Source organism: Oryzias latipes, chromosome 1, assembly GCF_002234675.1.
Source record: "Oryzias latipes chromosome 1, ASM223467v1".
In the NCBI taxonomy this organism is placed as follows: Eukaryota; Metazoa; Chordata; class Actinopteri; order Beloniformes; family Adrianichthyidae; genus Oryzias; species Oryzias latipes.
In genome coordinates, this window is record NC_019859.2 from 31,694,534 (window position 1) to 31,720,730 (window position 26,197).

General features: G+C 38.6%; 2 protein-coding genes across 2 annotated transcripts in view; one reads left to right on the forward strand and one right to left on the reverse strand.

Annotated features, from left to right (window-relative positions):
* The window catches only part of LOC101168184 (tumor suppressor candidate 3), a 91,092-nt gene extending 79,500 nt beyond the window's left edge, over positions 1-11,592 (reverse strand). The window contains exon 1 of the mRNA XM_004066213.4: positions 11,430-11,592. Coding sequence (XP_004066261.1) covers positions 11,430-11,534 — 105 coding nt within the window. The 5' untranslated portion in view covers positions 11,535-11,592. The remainder of the gene's footprint in view (positions 1-11,429) is intronic.
* Positions 11,593-20,699: 9,107 nt separating this feature from the next.
* Positions 20,700-26,197, forward strand: part of sgcz (sarcoglycan zeta) — a 450,656-nt gene continuing 445,158 nt past the window's right edge. Inside the window, exon 1 of the mRNA XM_023960554.1 lies at positions 20,700-21,922. Coding sequence (XP_023816322.1) covers positions 21,884-21,922 — 39 coding nt within the window. The 5' untranslated portion in view covers positions 20,700-21,883. The remainder of the gene's footprint in view (positions 21,923-26,197) is intronic.

Here is a 26,197-nt window from a genome sequence, read left to right on the forward strand (position 1 = left end):
AACCACATACACACAAACACGGAGGCACACACCGGAATAATAATCCATTTCTTGCAGCCAATACAGGAGTCTAGAGCGGGAACACTTTGTTTTGACCATTTCTTTGGAGAAGTGCAGCTTAATTTAGCCTAAAACGATCTGCAGATCCGATGTGTGGGAGTGTGTTTATGTGTGCGGGCGTGTTAGATCACACGATGGTGGGATCTTAAAATCAGATGGTTGCAATTTTTTCATCAACATAACCAGCTCTTTTTTTCTGCATTTCTGAACTTTACCATTATCCCCAAATGAAACAAGTAACCAAACCTTTTTGAAACTGCCAACTTGCACATTGTATCAATGATATAAAAAATGATTGTACATGGTCAAAACCTTTCAACTGGACCACAAACAAAGCATCACACAGATTATCTAGCAGTAACACATGCACTGATGACCAGCAGTTTAACTAGACTTAAAGTTTATTGCATCAAAGTAACAGCTGACCCTTATTACACGATGACCAAAAAGAATAAGCTGATTCAATACTTTTGTAAAACATTTAAAGGGCCTATATCATGGTTTTCTTAAGCATTTTCAGAGTAAATTATATCCATATATATGATAATATATTGCCTTTCGCACACAAAAGAACAATTTCTTAATTAAATATGAGTTATATTCCTATGTTCTTCTCCTACACAGAAGTAAGACTTTCCATCTCTGGGGCTCCGCCTTCCACTTCGTATGGGTGCCGCACCTTTTTATGATGTTAAACTAGAGCCGGCCTCTGCAGCCTGTCTGTGTTTCGCCCAAGAAAAAAAATAACATCTGAAATTTTGCAAAGATGAATGTGAATCTTGTGCATATAAAAGGAAAGCATTTTGCGGATCACTACTGTTCCTCACTTTTTCGTGTCACAATGTGAGGACCTACTCATTTTTGTGGACTGGAAGGGGCTGGTGCTCTGAGCACAGGTTTTTAGAGGAATACAGTAAACCCTTGTTTTTCGCGGGGGTTACGTTCCAAAAAGAACCCGTGATAGGCAAAATCCGTGAAGTAGAAACCTCTATTTTTTTCAATTATTATACAAAAATACTCTATTATACATTGAAAAGAAAGAACAAACCATTTTACAGGCTCAAGCATTTGTTTCACAAATAAAAGTACTTTAGAAACGTTTTTTTTCAACAAATAACTCTGTACTGTACTGTCAAATAATAATTTTAATCATCAATGTGAACAGTCAGAAGGCTTCAAATCGCGGAGATTAGCCCCGCCCACCGCGACCCGAGTAATTGGATTAAACGAGAGAAAGTTTAAAAAACAATTATGAAAAAAATACAAAGTACAGTTGGACAAATAGTAACTCAGGTGTATTTCACTGCTCTTCAGACAGAGCCGCTGCATCCTGACTCCGCTCTGCACTGTTTTCTTTTTCTGAAGCCCGCGATGCAGGTGTGTGTGTTCGGGAGAAGAACATAGAGATAGGCAGTTGTTGCTCTTTTTTCTATGGGTTTTAGAGAAACTCGAAATTGCAAGAGAATTTGCACGTACGTGCTGTTAATTTGGCAAGCTGTTTTACGTACGTGTACATATTAAACAGTAGCGTTATTGACGCACAGGTAGAGAAGAAGCGGAGTGACTTTTTAGCCAATCAGAATTCAGAACACAATGCACGATGCAAATCCGTGAAGTAGCGAAACCGTGAAAAGTAAACCGCGTTGTAGCAAGGGATCACTGTACTCAGAAATGTGTGAATGGATCGAAATACCGCTTTATGGTTGTTAATAATGAAGAAAGAAAATTATTATACACTTAAAACCACAAAATAGCATGAAATAGAGCATTTTAAAAATGAACAAATGTAATAAAAAGATCCAGGTCTGTCCCCATTTTTATGTTATTAACCTCTTTTTATCATTTAACACTTAAACAATGCAGTTCTGTGTAATAGTTTGAGCAATCAAGTGAAAATAGTGCAACTATCAACTAGTAAAAATAGTTAACTTTTAACAAGCAAATGTAGGTGACAATGTATCATGTGAGAAAGTTTGGTGACTGTAACTTTAGTATCTTCAGAAGTATTGAACATTTTTGATCATGTGATACATGACTCCATTAAAAATTCCTAAAATTCAAAGACAATGAATTTCTACCAAAACGGCCGTTGAACCATAAGAGTGATGATATTTATTCATGACCATCAATGTAAAAATGTATTAGTTTTGGTTGTTTTCGAGACATTATAGATCACTTTTTTTTTCTAATCATGTTTTCTCTGAGCTTGTACTTTGTATTTTCTGTCCCTTGTCAGTCGTCTTACCATCATCTCTCTGTCTGCAGCACATAGAGAGCCATTCTCATTAAAAACAAACAAACATCGTTTCTCCTTGAAATGCCTTTGTAGGACATTGTTTGAGTTAAGACATAACAAAACAAGAGAGACACATGCTGTCACAGTTTAAAACATTAATTAATAATATCTATTAAACATTTATTATTAAATCTGTCAATATCTTGTTCACATTTGTTTGAGGCCTAGCATCACCATCATGACATTTGTCTTAACTGTAGGGCTGCATTGCAAAAACTTGCAACACGCATTTATGCAGATCCACACAGCTAACTGCAAATACCACATACTGTATGCATGCTAACTCGCATGCACATATGTGTATACAACACACAGAAGCATACATTTTTTATACATTAGGCATATCTGCAAGCATGAAAACATCAGTGTTTGAGCAGAGGTGAGAAGGCAGGTGAATGTGTGCATTTAGTAACATGATGTAACTGAATGAAGAAAGAAAAGTGTGAACCCCAGATGGCTCAGCATGGAGCATTTAGAGGGTAATAAGGTGGCATAGGCAGGCAGTGCCCCACAGATACCCCATTGAGAGGGAACTCGGAGACTTCCACCCCCCGGAAAGCACAGTACCAGCTACTCAGAAACAAAACTGAAGACCCGTCTGCTTAAATTGCAATGAGAAAAGGTAAATAGGATTTTTTTTAAAGGTTTTTAACTCTAATCTTATTGTGCGTTAAAAACGTAATATATGTTTTTTGTCTGACATTTATTTCACTTACATTAGAGAAATAATATGATATCAAAGGATTTGTTTATTGATTTAAAGAAAAAAAAGATATCTGAGAAGAGATCAAGATATGAAAAAGCACAAATGTTGGTGATTTGGGACAGAAATGTTTGGGTTTCTGTGGGTCAAAATGCTATCCTAACAACAATGTTCTCTTTTTTCTATGCAAGTACTGCAATACACCTTTATGTATCCTTGAAACAAAGGTCACCCAGAGTAAGAACCACACCCACTCTCAGAGCCATAATAAGTTACAGTAGAACAATGAGAAATAAAGGCCCAAACCACTATAATACTTCACAACTGTTACACATCAGAATGAGAAAAAAAATATTTTATCGTTTTTCTCTTAAAGCTTTTAATAAAAAAACAAACAAAACAAAGTTTATCCCATTAAAGACATCCCACATTTACAAGGGGTGTCATTTTTAAACTCACCATCCAATGTGAATAAGCCCCATTTAAAGCTGAGAATCTGCACTTAAAGTCCATTTTCATTGTACAAACTGAATACATTTTGAACTTGCAAATGGATCATTACACAAAGAAAAGTGCATCTCAAGATGAGAACATCGCCAGAAATGGCATGTAACCACACCACAGTAAGGAACAGTGTCACAATAAAAGACAGCATGTACAGTGGATGAAGTATGGCTTCATTACTTGACTGATCCATGAAAAAAAAAGAATAAATGATTGAGCAAAGGACTGGGCACAAAAGAGATCATTTCAGAAGGTCACTTTAGATGTGATTAATGGTATTAAGAAACATGTTTTCCCAACTAGGAAAGGTTCTGTACCCTGTTAGATCTCGAAGGGTTAGCCACAGAATTAGCTACAGAAATGAGAGGTATACTTCAGTTAGGAGGCAATAACTGGAAAAACCACAAAACAGGGAGAAGAAAAATCATTTCATGGCTTTTAATAATTATCACAAGAGGTTTGGTTCCCGCCTTGCTTCCCATGTGTTGAAGTGTCCTCGGGCAAGACACTGAATCTTACATTGCTCCTGGTGGTTATAGTTTGTGGCCAGTTTTTGGCAGCAGGGCCGCATCAGTGTGTGAATGTGACTGTAAAGAGTTTTGAGCTTTCTAGATGGTAGTAAAGCTCTATATAAGTAATGACATTCTGCTAATAAATGGTTTCATCTTGTGATGACAGTAGCGCCTTCCCAACCGGTCCGTTCCATTTTTCTATAGACCCACAACCAACGGGGGGCCCAAAGATTGCACTGTTCAGTCTGGCTTACATTTTTTAATGGAAATACTCAAGATACCAAACTGTACCGCTCAGTGGAAACGAGGCTATAAGGTGATATACTAGCATTAAAATGCATTTCACTAAATCTGAATAAATTTGTTGGGGATAAATCTTAATCCCAAAATCTTGTGATTGTGGAGCACAGACCAAGCAAATGACGTCCTCCTCTATATCATTTCCTCTCTTCTCAGGGCAGATACCTCCTGAATCCTAGCAGATGTGGGATCTGGGACACTTCCTCCAGACAGACTAGAGTTGATGGCTGCCACTGAACCAGAAGGGAACTGACTCAACCAAATGTTACTTTACAAACAGAAATAAAACCTAAAGTGTTTTAGATAAATCCTTGGTGCAAAGATGTGTATTTTATCAATTTCAACAAGGCAACATGATAACTCCACATAAGTAAGGACCCAGCCGGGAATCCTATCAGGGCCTTCTCGCTGTGAAGCTAGAGTGCTAACCACTGTGCAGCCCTTCTTTCTAAACTCTTTGTTCCTTCATTTGCTCTTCTGAGTCACTCTTGTAAACTATTTTTGTCGTACCACAACTCAGTAAGAACTGATATTAAGATATATTTGAAACCTAACAATGTTCAGCTTGACAACTGCTGCTGAAGCTGGAGTCAACAATGTGACATGAATAAAAATGAGGCACGTTCTTCTGCAGTGTCCATACAAACAAAACTGGCCTCCAAACTGTTCGCTCCGAGGAACTTTTGCAATTTCACACAGTAACATTATGTACAATAAGCATACTAATATGAATGATTAACATGATCTTAATTTTTTTGAAGGCTGTTCCTTGAAAATGAAATAAACTAGACCTGCACAATATAATGCAAATATATCGCTATCGGGATATAAAGCTGTGCAATACACATATCGCAAAAGACGGCAGAAAATGTAATACATGGTTACCATAAATGTGCTAAAATAATCTTATGGCACCTTGAATTATTTAACAAATCAAATAAATCCATTTAGGAATTTGACCAATAAGACGGACGCCTTCACGTTTTAGACCAATCGGATGTAGCCTTTTTATGTTAAATGTTGGCTTCCTATGTAGACAAGGTTAACTCTTATTTAAATTAAACTGTTGCAGTGAAATGGAAATTATGTTTTTGGTTGTTTTGCTATATGTTCATGTATCGTAAATTATATTATCATCGCAATATTGATCACTAATATCGCATACCGCGAGTTTTCCTCATATCGTGCAGACCTAAAATAAATCAAATGTAAAATTGCCGAAAACAATATCAGAGCGCTCAAACGTATTTTCTGGTAAACTAGTCTGAGTAAGCCAAACGTAAAAACTGCTTGCACAGTGCTTAGTTTCACAGGCCCAGGTCTAAACTCTGCAAGTGACTTTGCTTTTGCCCTAAAGGCTCTAAGCAAGTGCTTTATTAAGCCTCTGTGTGCAGAGGTAGCAAGTTTTTATTATTCCAATCCACTTATTAAACTGGTCCCTGGGTAGTGCAATTTTGGTGTCTCTGGATATATAACTCTCCAGATGCAGTCCTCCTTGCCTCAGAATCAGTCTTAGACTTCTTTTTCCTTCCTAAACTTAACATGTCTAGGCACAGGAAGTGCTTACACAGGTTCTTTCTTTGTGCTGTGGTCAGCCTTAAGATAGAAAAACAACACCAGCTGTAATATCTAGCAGAGCTGAAGTGATAAATGAGGGTGTATTGAAGGGATATAAATATGTCTTTTCTCCTCATGATATCTGTTCTTTGGCTTTAGGGCAACATAGCATCACTTTAAAAAGAAACATTTAAGTGCTGAAGCTTAAAAATCTAGATTTTATTCTTTCCATGTGTGATCTCTAATTTCTTTTCCCCAACTCTCATCTAATAGACGATTTTGAGAGTCTGAAAGTTTATCGGCTGCACTCAACCTTGAGTGCCGTGTCTATGTTTACAACTTCTTCTTACCAATAAGATCAATGAAACATGTCTAGACGTGAGCTGTTCTAAGCCTGGGCCTACCTAAATGTGGAAACAGAATAAGCATGATGTTGCAGAAGCTGTTACAGCTGCAGATCAGACTAGATGTTTTTAGTGAAACATCTCAGCTGAAACTCTACAAAAAAAATCCATCCATCTATCCATTTATTCGTCTTCTTTCTCTCATCTGGGACGAAGTCGCAGGGGCAGCAGTCCAAGCAAAGATGCCCAGACTTCCCTCTCACTGGCCACTTTCTCCAGCTCCTTTGAGGAAGGACCCTGAGGCGTTCTTAGGCCAGCCGAAATACATAGTCTGGCCAGCGTGTCTTGGGTCTGAAACACCTCCCCAGGGAAGTGTCCAGGAGGCATTTGGACTAGATGTACAAGCCACCTCAACTAGCTCTTCCTGATGCAGAGAAGCAAAGGCTCTACTCTGGGCTCTCTCCAGGTGGCCGATTCTCTCTCCCTATCTCTAAGGAAGCGCCCAGCCACCCTACAGGGGAAGCTAATTGTGGCTGCTTGTATGCAGGGCTTCATTCTTTAGGTCATGACCCAGAGCTCATGACCATAGGTGAGTACTGGAATGAAGATCGACCGGTAAATTGAAAGCTTTGGAGCAGTGAAGGAGCTTTCAAGTGTATGATAATGTTCATTCCTCACAAAAAGAAACCCCAAAGCGGTATTTTGATCCGTTCACTTTCTGGGTTTTCCTCTAAAATCCTCCAATCTGAGCACCAGCCCCTCCCAATCCATGAAAACAAGTGTGTTCTCCCGAGCTGACATAAACCAATGAGAACAGCCCCTTCCAGGAAGAGTCTTTGCTGCCAGCACCGCCTCCAGGCTAAAACACACACACACCCACTTTCTCCGTAATTAGTAGAGGTTGGCAAAAACGCTTTCATTTTATATGCTTAATACGTCCATCCATCTTTGCAGAAGTTCAGATGTTTGTTTTCGTGGGCGAGAAGCAGACACGCTGCTGAGGCTAGCTCTAGGTTGAAGTAAGGAAATGGGCGGCACCCACAAGGAGGGAAAGGTGGCGCCCCAGATTGAGTCGTCTTACTTCCGGGTTGGTAAAAAAGTTTAGAAAAATAACTAATATGCAACTTTAAAAATTGTTCTTTTGTGTGCCAACAGTAATATATTATCATGTAAATGGATAGATATTGTAGAATAGCAAAAATACACTTCAGAAACATTTTTGCTGGGATTCTGTGTTAAAACCAGCAGGGTTCCTCTCATTAGAATAATTTTCATTTAAAATATATTTTTCAAGCAGTGGTTTAATGTGTTGCATTCACTCCATCTGGTGTGACCAGTCCATTTTCCACCCAGACTCTGCTCTTGTTGTTGTACTCAATAATTACAATGTGGCCAACACAGTGGTAATTTAGTACGTTATGTAGGACCTGAATATAGGGAAGCATAAGTAGAAACCTCAGTCACATCACATGTAGGAAAACCACATACAAAACTCTCTTTATTTTCTCTATTCCTCTGAAATACCTAAGCTCGATACTGGAGTGGATAAAGACTGAAGACAAAAAAGTTTGATGTCCCTGACCAATACTCCAAACTGGTCAAGCTGAAAATCAACCTATACCACTAAACGGCAAGTCAACTGGCACATCCACCACTTACAGCTGCCCACCTTATTCACAGTTCAAGTCCAAGCATTCGCCAGCCTGCAGCAGATGAAAAAAGAATAGAGAAAAAGCAGAAAATGGTGAGGCGAATATAAAGCGCTGCATCACCATTTTGTCCATTTCAAGCAAAAATAGAATCTTCCTCTGCCTCTTCCACCTCCTCTGACATGGCCTCAGGCAGGCTATGGTGAGAACACATTACTCACATTATAACCCTTCAATATCTCCACAGCGGCTAACTGAAAGCATGTCTTCAGCCTGTCCCTTGGTTTCCGCATTTTCCACATCTTTCAGACATGATGGACCAAAATTAAAAACAGACTGGAGTGAAGGGGAAACAAATACCTGCTAACAAATAAATTGTGTCAACCCCAAAGCCTGAAAAACTATTTACCAGGTTAACTAAATGTGTTGTTGTACTGCAGGAACAAAGCTGTCAAACTATTTACCAATAAGTTCACCGTTGCTCACCAATTACTGTTATTTGTCATTGTTTACATTTTTAATAAATTAATTCTTCTCAGTCATTTTTACAAAGTTTTTTTTTATTTATTAGAAATTTAATGTATAGATAGCATTGGGTTAAAAAAATATATTTTTAGTTAGAAATTGCAAGATAGAAATTCATCAAATCTATTAATCAGTTTTCTTTTTTAGCTTTCTTTTTTGTATTTTTACACTCAACACATCAGCTTTTCTAATTGTTTTTGATGTAATTTATACTTTTATCAATGAAAGTTGGGTTTAAACCATTAGCTATGTGAAACTGTGTTTTATGGTCAAACAAAACTGGTTTTATTTTTGGTAGAAATTTAGCAAATAAGTCTATATTGAATTAAACTTTGTTAAAATTAAAACTCGAATAGAAATGTTAATTTGTGGACCGATTAAGTGCAGTCCCCAGTTTTATTCATGTATGCGTGTACAATCTGTATACTTTGAAAGAGAGTTGTAGGAAATGGCATTAATGATCATTTCACATGAACCCTGTTGATTAACATGATAGTCTAAAGCATCTAACCTTGAGATACAGGATGTACAGAATGTTAGCTAGTAACTGTGATAGGGTTATTTCTTTTAATGTTTTTGTAAATGTGTCGCATTTATCATTTTTTTTTTAGATTAAATTATTTTAACAGTTACATTTGGATGCTCATAAAGCGTGAGCAAAAAATATGATCACTATTTTATAAACCACAAATTTCAAATATAATAAATTTTAAAATTCTTTCTGGGTTAAATGGTGTATAAACGGCATTTACTTATTAGGGATGGGTCGATTTAATTTGTTCTGGCCTAAACCGTTAACCGATTTTTCCCCTCCAACTGTAGCCAATAGCCGATATTTGTGGATACTGATACTTAAGTGTCTACAGTAAGACAAAGTTTAGATTCCCTTTTTGTTTCTTCATTAGAAATGCACAACTTTATCTTTGCTGGACAATCACAATGAACTTGACCTTTTTAACATACAGCAAAGGATATTATAGGAACAAGTATCACTTCAATGTAAATATATCTGTAATATTGGACATAACTGTAAACCATAAGATCCCCATTGCCAGGGATCTATTAGGAACAACATGTATCCCAATCAAAAATAAAATTTACCTGAAAACAATTAATTATCGACTAGGACTGTAAACATAAGCTTCCCAATCTATTAAGAACAAGTATACATTTTATATAAAAAAGTATTTCTGAAACAATCAGTAGAATATCGGTAGATTTTTTAATATCGGACAAATACTGATAAACACAAATTATGCAAATATCGGCCGATACTGGCGCAGATATATCGCCCATCCCTAATACTTATCATTACTACTGAAATGATATTTGGTATGTCAGTGTAAAAGCTGTGTGTATGATAATAAACAGCTATCTTATCCATCTTATCTTATATGGCGCTTCACAACCTTCTTGGAAGGCCCAATTCAAAGAACTTCATTATCAGTCCCATTCATCCACGGACCCTTTTTTGTATTTTGATATGTATCGTTTTGATGTTATTAAATGAAATTAAAAAAAGAGGCTTTGGTCTGACTTTTAGAAATGTAGGAACTGGACTCTTCTTTGAAGGGCCTGTATCATGCTAAATCAACTTTTTGGAGCTTTTCAGTGTTTTACAATGTTATTTTTTCACAAAAACAACCCCAAAGTATGTACTTTTATCCATTCACGCATCTCTGAGTATTCCTCTAAAACCCTGCACTCTGAGCACCAGTCCCTTTCTAATCAACAAAACGAGTGGGTTCTCACATTGTGACGATGCACATTCATAATGCTAATATATTCAACCAATACCTGTGTTCAAAAATGAACTACTTCATTAAATAAACCAACTTAGCATAAGTAGACAAGTTAAGAATAGCCTCCTCCAGGAAAAGTCTGAGATGCCAGCAACACCCCCCAGGCTAACACACAAAGACTTACTCCGCGGAGCAAGAGGTCATCAGCAAAACTGTTTCACTTTGTATGCACATCCATCTTTGCAAAAGTTCGGATGTTGCTTCTTTTGCGTGGGCGAAACAAAGACATGCTGCTGAGGTTATTCTCTAGGCTGACATCATGAAATGGGCGGCACCCACAAGGAGTGAAAGGTGAAATCAGGTCATCTTCCTTCCGGGTAGGGAACAAAAAAAGATCAACCATCATTCCAGTCCAATGTGTGGACACACTTTGAATTTAGCAAAGACATGTGACCGATACAGTGTGCTAGAATGTTCTAATAATGTTCACTTTGGATTCTTTTGATGTGGATAAACAACGGTGAGGTGAACTTTAGGAAACTAAAATGTGAATGGATTTGACATTAATTCTTGTTTACTTGTTTGGTTGTAGACATATTTAATTTGCACTTGATTATCTTGCAAGGAATACAAAAGGAATCTAGAAATCTTCACCTGCACTGTTCAGTACCAAGTATTTCTCTGAGTCACACTGGTTGAAGATATATAGATATAGATATCTATATCTATAGATATATATATATAAATATAATGGTGTAAAGTCCCAGCAACTGACTAAAACGTTCAGATTATAGAATTACAAACCGAACACCGCACTTCCTGTCCGAAAGATTACCAAAATAAAATGTTTTAAGGCAAAAAATGCCGTAACGTAAAATACTTACCAAACGACTAATTGCTAACGATAGACTAATGTTTCAATGAAGGATATCAAGCAAACAGGCTAATAATATTCGCTGAAGACATCATACTCGATATGAATTTAAACGTTAGTCTTTCATTTTTCTTTTTGCCTGGCTTTCGTGTATCGATTCGAAGAATATCGGTAACGACCTCAGACAAAACATTTAGTAACACAATATGATAAGACTGTTTTTTTCGTTTCCCTTAATGACCATACACTTAGCTGTCCTCACATTTACATCGCTAGCTTGAAAACACCGGTCATTTGAGCTCCGTAAAGATAATAAATTGCGCATTATGAATGAAAAGACCCTTTAGACAATTAAACTCTTACCTCTTTCTTTTTCTGTCCTCCTCCGATCGGAAGACATAGTAGAAATAAAAAGAAAACTGAAAGAAATCGCATATTAACAATGGTTTTAGCCCAGACGTACGCCATGACGGAAGGATGCTTCACGGCCTCTGATGCCAGACGCGTCTCTGCTAAACGATTGGATCCCGAGTCAGCCAATCAGCGTCAAGGACACTTTAAAGCCTTTATGGGTTTTGTAGTTTAATTAAAAGTGACGGCATTCACGAGGCTACGCCAAATATTTAGAATGTTGTTGTGTAGAAATGAAGAAATATTACACATTTTTCAGGAACAAAAAATATAAAATAAAAGATTGAACTGAAACATCACTATCAGACTTGATTATTGTAAAAGATGTAAAAATCTGGATAAATTCCAATAAATAAATATTTTCTGCATCTGCTCAGGTTTAAAAGTGAAATATTCCAACCCAAACATGACATAGTAGGAGGGACATATGTCACTCCTCCATGTATTACACACAAAATTCAGACAGTAAAGCATGCTTTTTATTTCTCTCTATTAGGCCGTTTATATATAGGTTTAAAATGATCTTTAAAAAGCAGCCACAGAGACACCATGTAAAACTAGCTTCACATGGTGGCATCCCTGATTTCTTCCTTACTCCTCTTTCTCTCTACAAAATAAAAACTATGCAGCACTCCATAATAAACATTGAATCAGTTGAAATACAAATATTGCACAATTTAGTTTTCAGCAGCACATTTGCCATGTTGATCATGCTGAAAATACTCTCAAGAAACACAGAACATAAACATAAAAACATAAAAGAAAGGACTAAAAAACATGATGTATGTGGAAATGTCTCCAGTAACCACTGCATGCTCTTCTGTAGCTCCAATTTAGAGGTATGATCATCAAAGTGCTTCATCAAATGGATGCAGGTTTTTTGTTTCTCTATAGAAAAAGTAATTTTTATTTGTAAAATAGCTTCAGTACATCCAGAATGCTGCTGCTCAAGTCCTGACCAGAACCAGGAAGTATGATCACATTAGTCCTGTGCTCAGGTCTTTGCACTGGCTCCCTGTACCTCAAAGAATAGACTTCAAAGCAGCTCTGCTTGTGTACAAGTCTCTCCATGGCCGAGCACCAAAGTACATCATGTTAGTGCCATATGAACCATCTTGTACTCTGAGGACCTCAGGGGCCGGCCTCCTGTTGATTCCCAGAGTCAGAACTAAACAAGGGGAATCAGCGTTTCAATATTCTGCAGCTAAAATCTGGAACAGCCTCCCTGAAGTCATAAGACAGGCCTCTTCTGTGTTCATGTTCAAATCTAGACTTAAAACATTTCTGTTTAGCCGTGTATATGACTGAAAGGTCCTATCTGCACTTTTCTTTCCTTTCCTTCCTTTATTTTTAAATCAATTTTCAATTTTTTTTTTTAAAGTAAATTTTACGTTGATTATTTCTATGATGTATTGTGATTTTAATGCATTTTTCTGTTTTGTGAAGCACCTTGAATTACTTTGTGTACGAATTGTGCCATACAAATAAACTTGCCTTGCCTTGCCTTGTTTTCTTCATGGTGATTTAACGTTTTTCAAAATGAAAGTAAATATAAAAAATTAAATGAAATTAAAACAATCAAAAAATTAAAACTTTTTTCCTTTATCTCTTTCCTCCTAAACCCTTTTTGCCTGAACGTATTTAAAAAAAAAATGTCTTCAATTTTTTTTTTTCCTTTTAGGTGATGCTAAAATAAGTGGAGTCTTGGATTTAATGGTACATTGCAAATTAGCGACATACTGTGAAGGGGTTAATCACATTTACTTTCCATCCATCCATCCATCCATCATTTCCCATTTATACCGGTACTCAAATCAATAGGGCACAAAGAGAGCAGAACATTCCTTTCAGTTTACTCTTCTCTTCAGGGAAGAAGCTAAGGCGATCTGAGACCAGCTGAAGCATAATCTCCCCATCATGACCTGTCACCTGTTATACATCCAGCGGGCATTCTTACCAAAGTCTCCAAGCTGAATCCTCACTATGTGGAGGAGAAGCATCTCCACAGCAAACCTCTCCCACACAGATGACTCTCTCACCTTCTTTCTATGGAAGAATCGTGCAGCCTCTCTGTAAAAGATCAATTCAGTTTCATCAAACACATTCTAATACAGTTTCTCTTATTTGCAGAAGGGTAATTGTTTCTATGGGTAATTGATATGTATTCAGTTCAACTGCTTGTAGACTGTTAACCTGAATACCCCTTTTGCAAACAATCCACTTCTCAACCCATATTTGAAAAGTTTTGTGATGATGGAATAATGTGTGAACCTATGTTATGTTCATACCAAGTTTGATTTTTTTCACAACAATTTCTTATGGATAAAAAAGGAAGTGAGATTCAAGTTTAAATCTGTTTCCTTTAATAAGACTATGTTCCCAACAGATGTATTTGCAGTTAATTATGAAGACAATTGCTAATTTGAAAAACTTGTGATTATACCTGAAAAGACCTAAAGAGGGAAAAGGAAAATAGAACAAATGCAATGTTGTAGTGTTCTTAAAATTCAAGATAGTCCAATAAGACATTGTAATGTTTAGTATTTTTCTGACACTGTAGTTTATTCAAGTCAATTCCGATTTTTTGACTATGTTGAAACAAGTTAATAAAAAAACGTTTCTAAGCACATAAGAAATGTATCTTCATGCAAAATAATGACAAAAACCAGGCTGCTCTTTTTATTTAGTCAAGATTTCCCTAAACAAAAGTTAATCCATGCATTGGAATTGTGTCATAATGACCATGATTTACACATGAGGCTTTCATAGGTATCACAAGGTGGAAGATGTGGAAACCTAACAGTATTTCTAACACAGTCATAAACACAAGATAATGACTAGAATCAAAGCTCTTAGATGTTGGCAGGAGTCAGTCAGTGCCTCCATATTGATGTGCATTTTGTAATGAGTTCTCGGTGGTATCACACTGTGCCACAGCTGGAGTTTTTCATTACAACTCTTTTCTTTGAAAATTAGGGGCACATCACACCATGCCCACACCTCTTGGAGCTGTGCTGTAGGAACATGCCCATGACCAAAGAGAAAACACACGCGTGCCTGAATCAGCCCAGCATCCTGCTGCATTATGAAGTAGGGGAGACCTAGTTTGTTGCCTGGATGTCACATTGCTGATTGCAGCCACACTGAGAGTGCTGTGTTGCAAGGCTCTCATTTAACAGTTGTCCAAACATTCTGCCTTTTTCTTGCATTTGACATTTCTTTGAAATATACAAAAAACGCTAAGCTTTAAAGAAACGGAAATCTTAGTGCTGGTCTTTGTTTGTTACAAATGTGTTCTTGTTGCATAGACCATAATTGGAGATTAAGGTTACGTAGTAATTTAGTTGGTTTACCATCCTGAAATATTCAGAAATCTTAATTTCTGGAGAATTTCCTACTTTATCACGCAGTTTCATAAAGTTAGCATTCTGATTTAAAAAATAGACTAACTCAAAGCTTTATTTCAAGTTACTTAACTTGAGGCCATTTTTTGTCAGAGGAAAAAGGGGGGTCGACAAATTTTCATTAATGTTTTAGTTAATTAAAATTCCCAATTGTTTTGATCAAATCTGTTTTTACCACACTAAATGACTAATCTTTAAAACTGCAAAGGCCACTGGGCAGAAACAAATATCACTTGTCATGGTTTAAACACAAGTCAATATTTGTCCCAAAATGTCTTAAGTCCTATACATTTTCAAAGATTACAAATATGTCCCGAAAATTGCTTTTGCACTAAAATTTTGTCTGTAATTTATCACATAGTAAAAATATGTATATTTTTTATCATGAGTGGATCATTTTAAGCAGCTGGAGGGCTGAGTTGGGACTGACATTTTAGGTCCTTGGGCAAGGCCATTCACGCCACTGCTTAACTATGTAGCCACAAGGGGGGCCTGCGTCCTGCATGTGCCAGTCCCCAGCCCGGATGAAATACAGGGTTGGGTCAGGAAGGGCATCCAGCGTAAAACTCTCTGCCAAACCAAATGTGCTGTGGCAACCCCTGAAGGGATCTGCTGAAAGGTGAATAACATGACACGGTCATTTTATAGTCATATCAAAACCTACATTGACTTAACCAGATAAATAGATCACTGTTTTGTCTGACATTTATATAACAGGCTTAAATTTCAGCCTTAGATGTCCGTCTTTTTAAGATACACTAACTTGTGAAACTTTGGCGTTCTCTACACCTTCCAGAGACATGTTTCAATGTGTTATTGGCAGTTTCCTTTGAGAAAATGATTCTTATTTTCTTTGCATTTTATTAATTACGTAAGATTCAACAGAACAAAATGAAAAGGTCTCTTCTTAGAGGGGCGCCTCATTCAAGTTATACATAAAAGCAATTCTACATAAACAAATATGCTTTTAATAAATATATGGAACAATAAAATAGAAGCATTTATATGTGGAAATAGGGGAAAAAATTATTTTGAAGGATAAAATTGCCTTCATGGCATGCAAGCAATGTAATAATTATTTCCAAAGTCAGAGTAAAAGAAAACAATGAATGTGTCAGTAAAATAGTTAAAAGCTTCCTTTTGAGCAGGCTGTAAGAAACCATGAAAGGAAACTGTCACGGTGTATCAGGTAACCTGATGCAGGACTAAACAAGGTGGAGGGAAGATCCAGAGTTCTTTTAATAACTTAAAACACCACCCCACATACGTAACAGGACTCGCAAAAACAGCATTTCTCAGGCAAGGAACCCAGGACAACAGACTGAACTACAGCAACACTGCGACTCAGAGCAGAAACGGTGACACGGAAATAGAGTGCAGGCAGCTGTGCACCACTCATGGCGAGCCACAGGAAAGGGGGCGGAGCCCTCCAGGAGAACCCACAACCAGCCTGCACACAAGACACAAGAACAGGTAAAAACGAAATAAAACTGAAGATTGGGATATAAAAAAATGTAAGTGTTACCAGGGGAATTATGCTGTTTTCCCCATGATTTTCATGTTCAATAATTTTGTGCTTGCATGGCTGTAAAATGTTGTGACTCAGCTACAAGCCTCTGCCCCCTATGCAGTGAGTAAAGCAAACATTTGTGCCTTCGATTCTTGCAACAACACTAAAAGTCTAAGACGTGCTAAATTCTGTTTTTGCAAAACTTTAAATCTCAGTTTGTAAATGTTGTGAACACCTTTCTAAAGCAAAGGCAGATTCACAGAAAAACAGGAGCAGAGTGCAGGAAATGGCAGGTGACTGCTGTATCTTCAAAAACCTCATGGGAAATTTCACAAGTGATGAAAAAGTGTAAATCTCTTAAAAGAAAATATAGTTTTGCGCTGTGAAACAGTATTTTACAGGGAGGGACTGTTCTGGTGACTGGAGGCAGAGAGAGGGAAATGCTGGCTCAGCACAGAGTCTACATATTTGAGGGCAAACCCCCATTAAAATAACAAGCCCTTTGAAAATTATCCATTACCTGAAAGCACCAAGTTCAAAGAAAGTAATGGGTTATTGGAAGCAGAGTTTACAACGGCAAAAAGGAACAAGGAGATGGCTTGAGATAGCAAATCGTGGACAGTAAATGAAAAGATTTAGAATGAAAAGAAAAGATGGTTGGTTAAACAAAGAAGCAGAAAAATATGCTGAACTGCAAAAGAAAAGTCTTTAAAAAAATCAATTTTTTGATATTTTCCTTCAATGACTAATGTTTATAATCTTTTCTGGTGTGCCTCATCAGCTGTGTTTGTTTTGATGAATGTAGATGGTCTTAAATATCCAGGCACAGAGTAGCACAAACATGAAAACCTGTCTCACTTCCATTGACCGGAAATAAAGATGGACGAAGCGGGTGTGACGCAGCCCACACAAAATGCTTTACTTCTGGCTCCAGCAAATGAAGCCAATTCAGTCCCCATTTTTCCGCTTTACTCACGTCACCATTTGGAGCCAGTCGACATTGATTGGTCTGAGTTGATCTGAGTTACATTTCAATCAATCAATCAATCAATCAATCAATCAATCAATCAATCAATCAATCAATCAATCAATCAATCAATCAATCAATCAATCAATCAATCAATCAATCAATCAATTAATCAATCGATCAATTTATTTGTATAGCACTTATAAAAGCAAAGGCAACCAAAGTGCTGAACACAAAATCAGAAACAATATGATACAATTAAGAAACAATAACAATAAAATAAATTAAAGAATAAAAGCAATAAAACAATAAAAAATACAAATAAAGTTATATTAATAAAATTAAAAAAAGCTGGCCTTCTAAATCTGCTTACTGGAGTTAAAAGCCTGAGTAAAAAGATGAGTTTTTAAAAGTTTCCTTACCTAACTGACAGTTCCGGCAGACCTCACAGAAAAGGGAAAAGCTGTGTCCAGTGATATACTTTCCGTCCTCACTCTCAAAGGCAGATCCGTTATTTTTGAATATTTAGATCACCACAGCTGCATTAGATCTTTTCACCATATGAAAACATTTTAACATACACACGACTTAAAGTCCCACTCCATACATTTTTGAATCTATTTTCATAATATTCCCAGTAGTCTTTGAATTATGATTATGATGTTTTTAGCCTAAATTTAAAAAAAAAGCTATTTTTTAGGACACAGTTTCTGCGGAGCAGCAGGACTTGTGGGCGGGACTGTTGGAGTAAGTCTGCGCTCATTTCCCATCGTCCTTTTGTTTACACCTGTTAACTCACAGCCCCTCACAACCCCAACATAACACTAGCAGTGTAACAAACATGGCGAGCACTATTGGAGCTATCTAGCTGTACGGACGAGGAAAACAAAGACGTACATGGATCTATTTGTCTACAAGCGGAAGCATCAGAATGGAGTGGAGCAGGGAGCTTTTGTTCTGCTAACTGTAGTTTTTACGTCAAAAATACAAGCTTTTTCCAACTGCATTTTTGATTTGCTGCTCATTCACCATGATTTGAATAGAGAAATACTCAGAAAACAGTTTTAATCTTATTTTTCTTTATATATGTTCTCCATCATAAGAAACATGCAAGATACAACATACAACATACAAGAACATGTTAAAAACACTATTTTCATTGGAGTGGGCCTTTAAACAGAGGGGCTTTTATAGTGCAAACTGTGCATTTTCATTTGTATTCTCCACATATGTAAAAAAGTTAAGAATGTATTACAAAAAAGTAGGCATAAACATTGCCTACCAGAATAGCAAAACCTTTCTCTGCCAACAAGAAATGGGATTGCCTATTTTTTAATTAACATGCATTTGAGAACAAGTTTCACACATGACACACAGTGGCACATTTCACATATTCCATTTTATTGTTTAAAAACCAGCAGTCCAGCTGATAAATATTCAAAAGTCAAATTGCATTTATGTGCCAAAAATATAAAAGGGTATGCTAGAATTGCTTGTTGAAAAAAGTTTCATTATTCTAAAGGTTTACCTTTGAAATGAGTGTAAAATTCAGCAGAAGCCATGTAGTGTGCAGTCATGTTGCCTCAAACCATCACTAATTCAAACTTCTCCTCATCCAATTGGACACACTGTCCACTAGAAGCAGCTTAGAGTAAAGCAGGTTTAGATTTGTCTGTGCATATTTCGGTTTTGCCCTGACTTAACGAGACAAGGTCAAGTCAGAGATGCTAGTGCTCCACTTAGTTCTCAGAAGATGAATGGAGACACTTGCAGTGATTTAAGAAAAAACTGATGCTGAAGCTGCAGCATCCAGAGAAGGAAACAGAGGTGGGGCTTCCAACTGGTCTGTATCCAAAGAGGAAAGTGATTTCCATAGTCAGGAAAAGGTATCTGGGATTTGTAAACACGTGGAAGGAGGCTGAGACTCGCAGGAAAACAGGGGTGTACATCTGAGGAGTTTGAATCAAAGAGCACAGGCCATGGAGTGTGACTGCACAGTTGAGTCTGCAATCTGGCAGCGTGGTGACAGTAAAGCCCCGTGTTGCAGAGGTGATTTTAGTTGGATTACAGCTGGAACTCAACACCAGCACGCCACATCTGTGGCTGATATCAGGGAAGAGCGGCAGGAGAAAGGGGGAGAGAGCCTTGGCTGGCAGGGAGGAGAGGCAGTGCATGTGACCCCATTTGTGGATACAGGAAACAAACGGCTTGAAGCATGCGGCGCTTCAAATGTTCTTAAGGTTGCGATATGTCAAGAGGGTTCGTTAAATCGAAAGATCAATAATCAATCAAGGGAAAGATGGATTAGATCAATTTTAAAGTAAATTCCAGTTTAAAATGTCTTTGATTTGATTTGAAATGGTTTATTTCAAGCAATCAAATAAGAATAATGCACAAAACAATTCAATCAGCAGTTATACTTTCATACACATATGTATCAAACTAAGGACAATTTGACATTAAATCAAAGATTGCTTGAAAGGGAGTGGAAGGAAGTGAATTTATATAATCCCAACTACTGTACCATTTTATCACATGATTTATCATTTTCCGGTTCATAACTTTTATCAGACAGAATTAAGAATCCTTCAGTATCAATAAAGCACATGACAAAGATGAATTACTTAATTATTATGTAAAAACAGACATAACTATTTAGAAATCAACAAAGCCCATGCAGATCAGTGCTCAGATCTCAAGTCTGATTCCAACATCATTTCTCCAGAGCCTTTCAACAAATCCCTCCTGAGGTAAACTCAGACTAAAGCGGGACAGGTGACGCGCCTGCAGGAGACACCAGACTCCTGACCGACTCCTGACAGCTGGGAAACATGTTCTACAAGGAAAATCTGAGAAGATCTCAGAACCAGCATGGCTGCTTTCTGCTGCAGGTGTCATTCATCCACCACGTTCGCCTCTTCCCTCACCAGGTCAGGAGGGTCTGCTGGAGCCTATCCCAGCTGTCACTCATCAGGAGGAGCATGGACAGATGCTTAGCACCACACAGAGACACAACCAAACAGCTACACAATATCACAACAAAATGAAAGCTTTCTACTGAAACCTGAAGGAAATTCTCACACTTCTAGAAAATGTCGATTCAAATGTTTTTACAAGATCTTACGAGTTGCCTTTTTGTAAGATAAACACACCAGTTTCTTATTCCTGCTATTATTATCTCTTCAACTTCCCACTTTTCTTTAGCTTCTCCACTAAGAAGCCTCTCATCCCTGCATTCTAGAAATGTTCTCTTCTTTCCAGATTTTCCCATCATCCCTGCCTGCCCCCCCCCCCCCCCCCCCCCCCCCCCCTCCAAACACACACCTGCACACGCGCGCCTACACACACTGGCACTTTTCAAAATGTGTGTTAGGAATAATGAAACGTGCCGGTGGTCGGCAGGCGGCGACATCCAATTACGCGCGAGAAGGATTGGAACAGATTGCGCCATGACGCCCAACAGAAGAGAACTTTTGTCCGCGCACGAAGGTAGTCAGCCCACTGGGGAAGTGTCCTGCTCCCACATCCTGACGGAGGCGGACTGTATCAACTCCAGCGTGTTCAGAAAATAACGCAGCAGCTCCAGGAAGACACAGACTTTCTGCAACAACCCTCTCCCGACAGAGTCTGCATTTAAATCTCCCCTGACTTCAGTGGCAAAGAGGCATTGTCGATTCATCTAGTTGATTAGAGGAGCGCACCCCCTCCCTGCCAACACACACACGTCAGTCATTGAAATAATATACAGCAGCCTTCCCTCCGTCTCTCCTCCCTTCTCAACTCCAGCTGCTCTCTCCATCTCCTCTCCTCAGCACCTCTCTCTCTCTCTCTCTCTCTCTCTCATTCTCTCTTCTTTCTCTTTCTGGGGGGGAGAGCTGATCTCTCTGGCGGTTTGCCGCATGGAAGTCGCCCATGCAAAGCTGAATATCATCTGTGTGATCCGGACGTTTCCCATTCCGCCGCAAGAGCAGAGGCAGAGGCTCGTCCACCGGAAACCAACGGGACACAACGGGATTTCTGCGCTGACCGGCTGTGAAGGGGGCGGGCGGGGAGGGGAGCCTCAGTCCCGGCTTCATTCCAGCAGAGAGGAAGACAGGGGGGACTCTCAGTCAGATGTAACAGCACCCACAAATCACCTGCTGGATCGACAAGTGCGCAAAGCCTCCTGCTGAAAGCATTACGCGCGTCTGCGTTGCTTTCCCACTTACTTTCTGCTCTCCCGGTTCCCGGCACGGGCAGAGCCGGGGACGGAGGGGGGTTGGTGGAGGCTCTTTCTTGGCGTGGAGTCCTGGTTTTACTAAGGGACACAGAGGGACGCCTGACACCGAAAAAAACCGTCGCCCGACTGGATTATTAACGAGGCGGACACCGGCATCAGCTCAGGGATGCTGCGGCTGAGTTTGGGACTCTAGAGACCTCCTCAACTTTTCTTAGGGGGTTGGGGGGAGGTTTAGGGTTTTAACCTGTCCCCCTATGATCCTCTGCGTCTCTGGGACCTTTGTTATACTTGCCGCTCTTCACAGTCATGGACCAGTCGGCGTCTTTGGACATAGAGGCGCTCAAGGTAAGCTGCTGACCTGCGGGGGCCGGGAGGTGCGCACTTGTCAGGTCGCTCTGTTCCCTTGGATGGATGGATGGATGGCTGTGCTGGTTGACTTGGGGATGTCTACCTGGTTGGCTGCTTGCTGACCTTATCAACAAGTGAGGGACTGCCGATGAGGGCGTTAAACTGGTATAAATTGGTGGTTTTTGGAAGCTAAAAGTTCACCCCAAAAATCAGCTGGTAACATCTCCTCAGGAGCACATGAAAGCAACGAGATAGCCCAAGAATAATGAGTGCTGTCTGAATATAACTGGGTTGTTAATGGGGAATTCCATAAAAAAGAGTGATTTGCCTAAAGGCAGAGCATCTTGTGTGCAGAGGGTCTCAGAAGAGATATGAAAAGAGACAAAGAAGGTGTTTGTGAATCTGTCATCTGCCTCTGCCTTGTTGCCACTGCTGATTAGTTTTCTTTTTATTGTCATTCTAACGCTCGCATCATTTGGTTTTCAAGTAAAGTTAACTTTTGCTAAATGTCAGGAAGAAACAGCATAGATTGTAGGCTCATTGTGCATGATTTCCCACAAGTGTAAAGATAACATATTTCCTGTTATAGCTCTTTGTTTTCAATTTGACAAGTCCGGAACAGTTAGAGTCTCACTCCAATCCTCTTTTGATTGGTTGTAAAAGCACTCCCAGTGGACTTTTATCTATGATTATGCAGTTTTTAGGCAAAATCAAAAAACCTCAGTCGTTTTTAGGACATAGTTTCTTTCAGCGTGGCAGGAGTTCGTTAGATATATGCCCCTGAGTTGTAAGTGGAACTGTTGGTGCAGAGTAAGGCACGGCACGGCAAGCCGAGTTTATTTGTATAGCACTATTCGTACAGAAAGTAATTCAAAGTGCTTCACAAAACAGGAAAATGCATTAAAATCACAATACATAACAGTGCAAAGATTAAAATCATACATAACCATTATAAAATATACTTTAAAAGAAAGGTTAGAGAAAAGAAAATAAGAAGAGTAACGCTTCCTTGATTCCCCATCATCCATGCGTTTACACTCTCTTCAACTAGCTTACAGCCCCTTACAATTCCAAACTCACATTACCAGTACAACAAAAGTGGCGACCAATATTGGAGCTGTGCAGCCGTACAGTTTTGAGCCAGATGTCAGCTCAGATAAGGAAAAAGGAGATGTGAATGGATCTATTTGTCATGGATGCATCAGAATGAAGTGGAGCACGGAGCTTCTGGCTGATGATTGCAGCACCTGCACCACTGTTACAACCTTTTTTAAATGGAAATATTTTTGTCTGCTCCTTATTCACAACAGTTTTAATAAAAAAAAAAAAAAAACGAATATTCACCTTAATTTTATTTATATATGTCCTCCATTGTCAGACAAATGCCACAAGAACATGTTAAAAACACTATTTTCATTGGAGCGGGTCTTTCAGGAAGGTCAGAGTGGTCACACCTTTTTTGTAAAATATACTAAAGTCTCACCGGTTCTGTAATGTGGAGAGGCGCCGTGGGTTAACCAATAGCGACAGAATTACTCAGCAAATGGATGACAATCCTCCGATGGTTTGACGTTTCAGCTTGAATTTCATGGGATCAAATAGACTCAAATGCTGTGTGAAGGCAGTGTGAGTCTACTTAAAGATTCAAAAGATAAGTATTCGTTCTGGCTCAAAAATGACATTTTCTGATACTAGATGGTCATGATGTGTAGAGGAGGAGGGTTTCTGACAACAATTGTGGGATTTCTTTTTATTGTTGTTGACATGATTTTGGAAAAAAATATTTGCACAGGAAAGTATCAGGAAACAACAAATTAAAACAGTCATAAAGAAAAATGTACTGCAGTCAAAAAAATATAGGTCTCCTAAACAGGACCTAATAAAAAGTTAAATTTAGAAAGGACTTTTCTAGAGTCTGCAGGTGTGAGGAAAACCGGGATTCTTCAATGTCTACTCTTGTCAGAACCTCTGTAATCACCAAAGCACAAACATATACCTCAGTTTGACAGCTTTGGTTTGATAATCGTTGGCAGTCGAATGGATAGAACTGCAAATTCAAGGAAAACTGACCTTCCTCTAAAGAGGGAACCTTTCTTTCTTACTTGAACCTTTCTTATAATAAAGTCTTGTGTCCAACCATTTTTCTTTATTCACTCAAGAAAGCTGACGATTAAAATGCACGCCTAAAATAATTTTACGTGCGATTCATCGAGACTAAACATAAAAATAATGATAAACAAAACATACATAAAAAAGAAAAGAAGTCAGAGCAAACGATAAATGAACGTCTAAATTTTCAAGGGCAAGTCTTGAAAAATCATCACTGTCAAGAACTGGTGGTTTTGGACCCAAAAGGACGAAACAAATAGTTTGACAATAGAAGATTTGACCAAACTTAGCTGAAAAGTTGACACTTGACTACGGTGGAGAGGACTGACCGTAACGATAAACAGCTGTGGATAATTAGCTAATGAAACCAGGTGAGAGTATGACAGAACAAAAAAAAAACATTACAAGAACCAAGATATGGTGGCTGAAACAAAAAAACAAAAAAAAGAAACAATCCTCACAGTCAGTGCTAGTACGAAAAAAGTAATGTCCTTGCTATCATTGTTTTTTATAAGAATCTAATCATGTTTGTTTGACAGATATTGCAATCCTTTCAAAGCCTCTCTCATTTCCCAAAAATGTCACTTTATGATGGGATGAGAAAAACACCATTCAGGCTCTTGAATCCCAAAAGCCCCAATTTCCTGAAACCTAAAATTTTATACTCTTGTTGACTGGCTTCTAAACCCTCAAGTAACAGCGCTCCAAGGTTTGCAATCAAATGTCAGCCTTGGTAGTGTGAGTGCATCACTGCCGATTAGGTTTAAACGATTTGCACTCTCTGCTGCTTGTCCATCTATTTCCTTCATCCATGTATGCTTGTTTTGTGGAGAGCTCATTCCATGTCCTTGGTAGGGTTGACCATCATCAAGGTTTGAATCATTTGTAGGAAGCACTCTAAAGCAGCGGTCCCCAGACTTTATTGCGCCACCGACCGGTTAGATGTCAGCCAAAATTCTCACAGACCGACATTTCAAATGTGACGGACAAATACGGTAGCAACGTTGCAATAGAGGCAGAGAGACGTGGTAAGACGAACTCTGAGCTTTTCTTTTGACACGCACAACATTGTACATTGCATAGGTATTTTCTGTGGTATTTTCTAAACATAATAAACCCGAAGTATGACATGAGCAACGTCCTCTCTGCCCGCAAAACTCTCTGGTCGCTTTGGTAACATCTAAACATGCCTTCAAAATAAGATACACCACAAATACAAAGTTTGACAAAGTGCATAAAAAATCCGACTCACCACAATGCTAAATGCTGCGTGGGAATCTCCCGTTAGGATAAATTTGTATTTTAAGTTGGACTCCTGATACTGTCTATTAAATGTAGCTTTCTTTTTTGTAAGTCGAAGGCTCCTCTTCTGTCTCCTAGCTTGGCCGTTTTCCCCTTGGCAAATAAACTTTCCAAAGATGTTTGTTTTTTTATTCATTTTGCTTACACCTGGGTTTTATTTTAGCGTTATCCTTTCACGTGACCGAGAAGAGCGAATTGGCCTGCGTCAAGAGTGACATCATAGACGGATGTAACAGAGAATGGGGCCATTTTTCAAAATAAAACATCTTTCAGATTCAGAAATAAATAAAACGGAAGTAATGCAAGTTATTTATTCTTTCTGTGCGGCCCGGTACCAAATGACCCACGGACTGGTACTGGTCCGCGGCCCGGGGAATGGGGGACCGCGGCTCTAAAGGACACACATTATGTTTTCCATTGCACTTATAGGTGTTTGGCCAATGCAAGGTCAAGACTAGCCTACCTGTGTATTTTCATGTGTGGCTGCATTTTGACGCGTTTATCCAAAAATGTAAAAATCCTTCTCTAGCATGTTGAATTTGTCATCACTGAGAGTACTTTTTTTGGACGTTTGGCTGACTTTTAAACTTTGAAACGTAAGCTGCCAACAAAACAGATATAGCCTAATGAAAATGCAGCTTCTCCTCAGTGTGCGCCTGGTCTCTGGGTGTGTGTCTGTGTGCGTGGAGTCTTCCAAGCCGGTTTCAGAGATAAAAGACATAGATGGAAAAAGATCAAGGCTTGAAAAAAACACTGGTCAAGTCCTGGCGCACATTTGTGCATATATATTTGTTGTTTTTCTTTGGACTTGACTAAGGATCTGTTTGCTTGTAAATCAAAGCAGGTTTCAATATCAGTGGA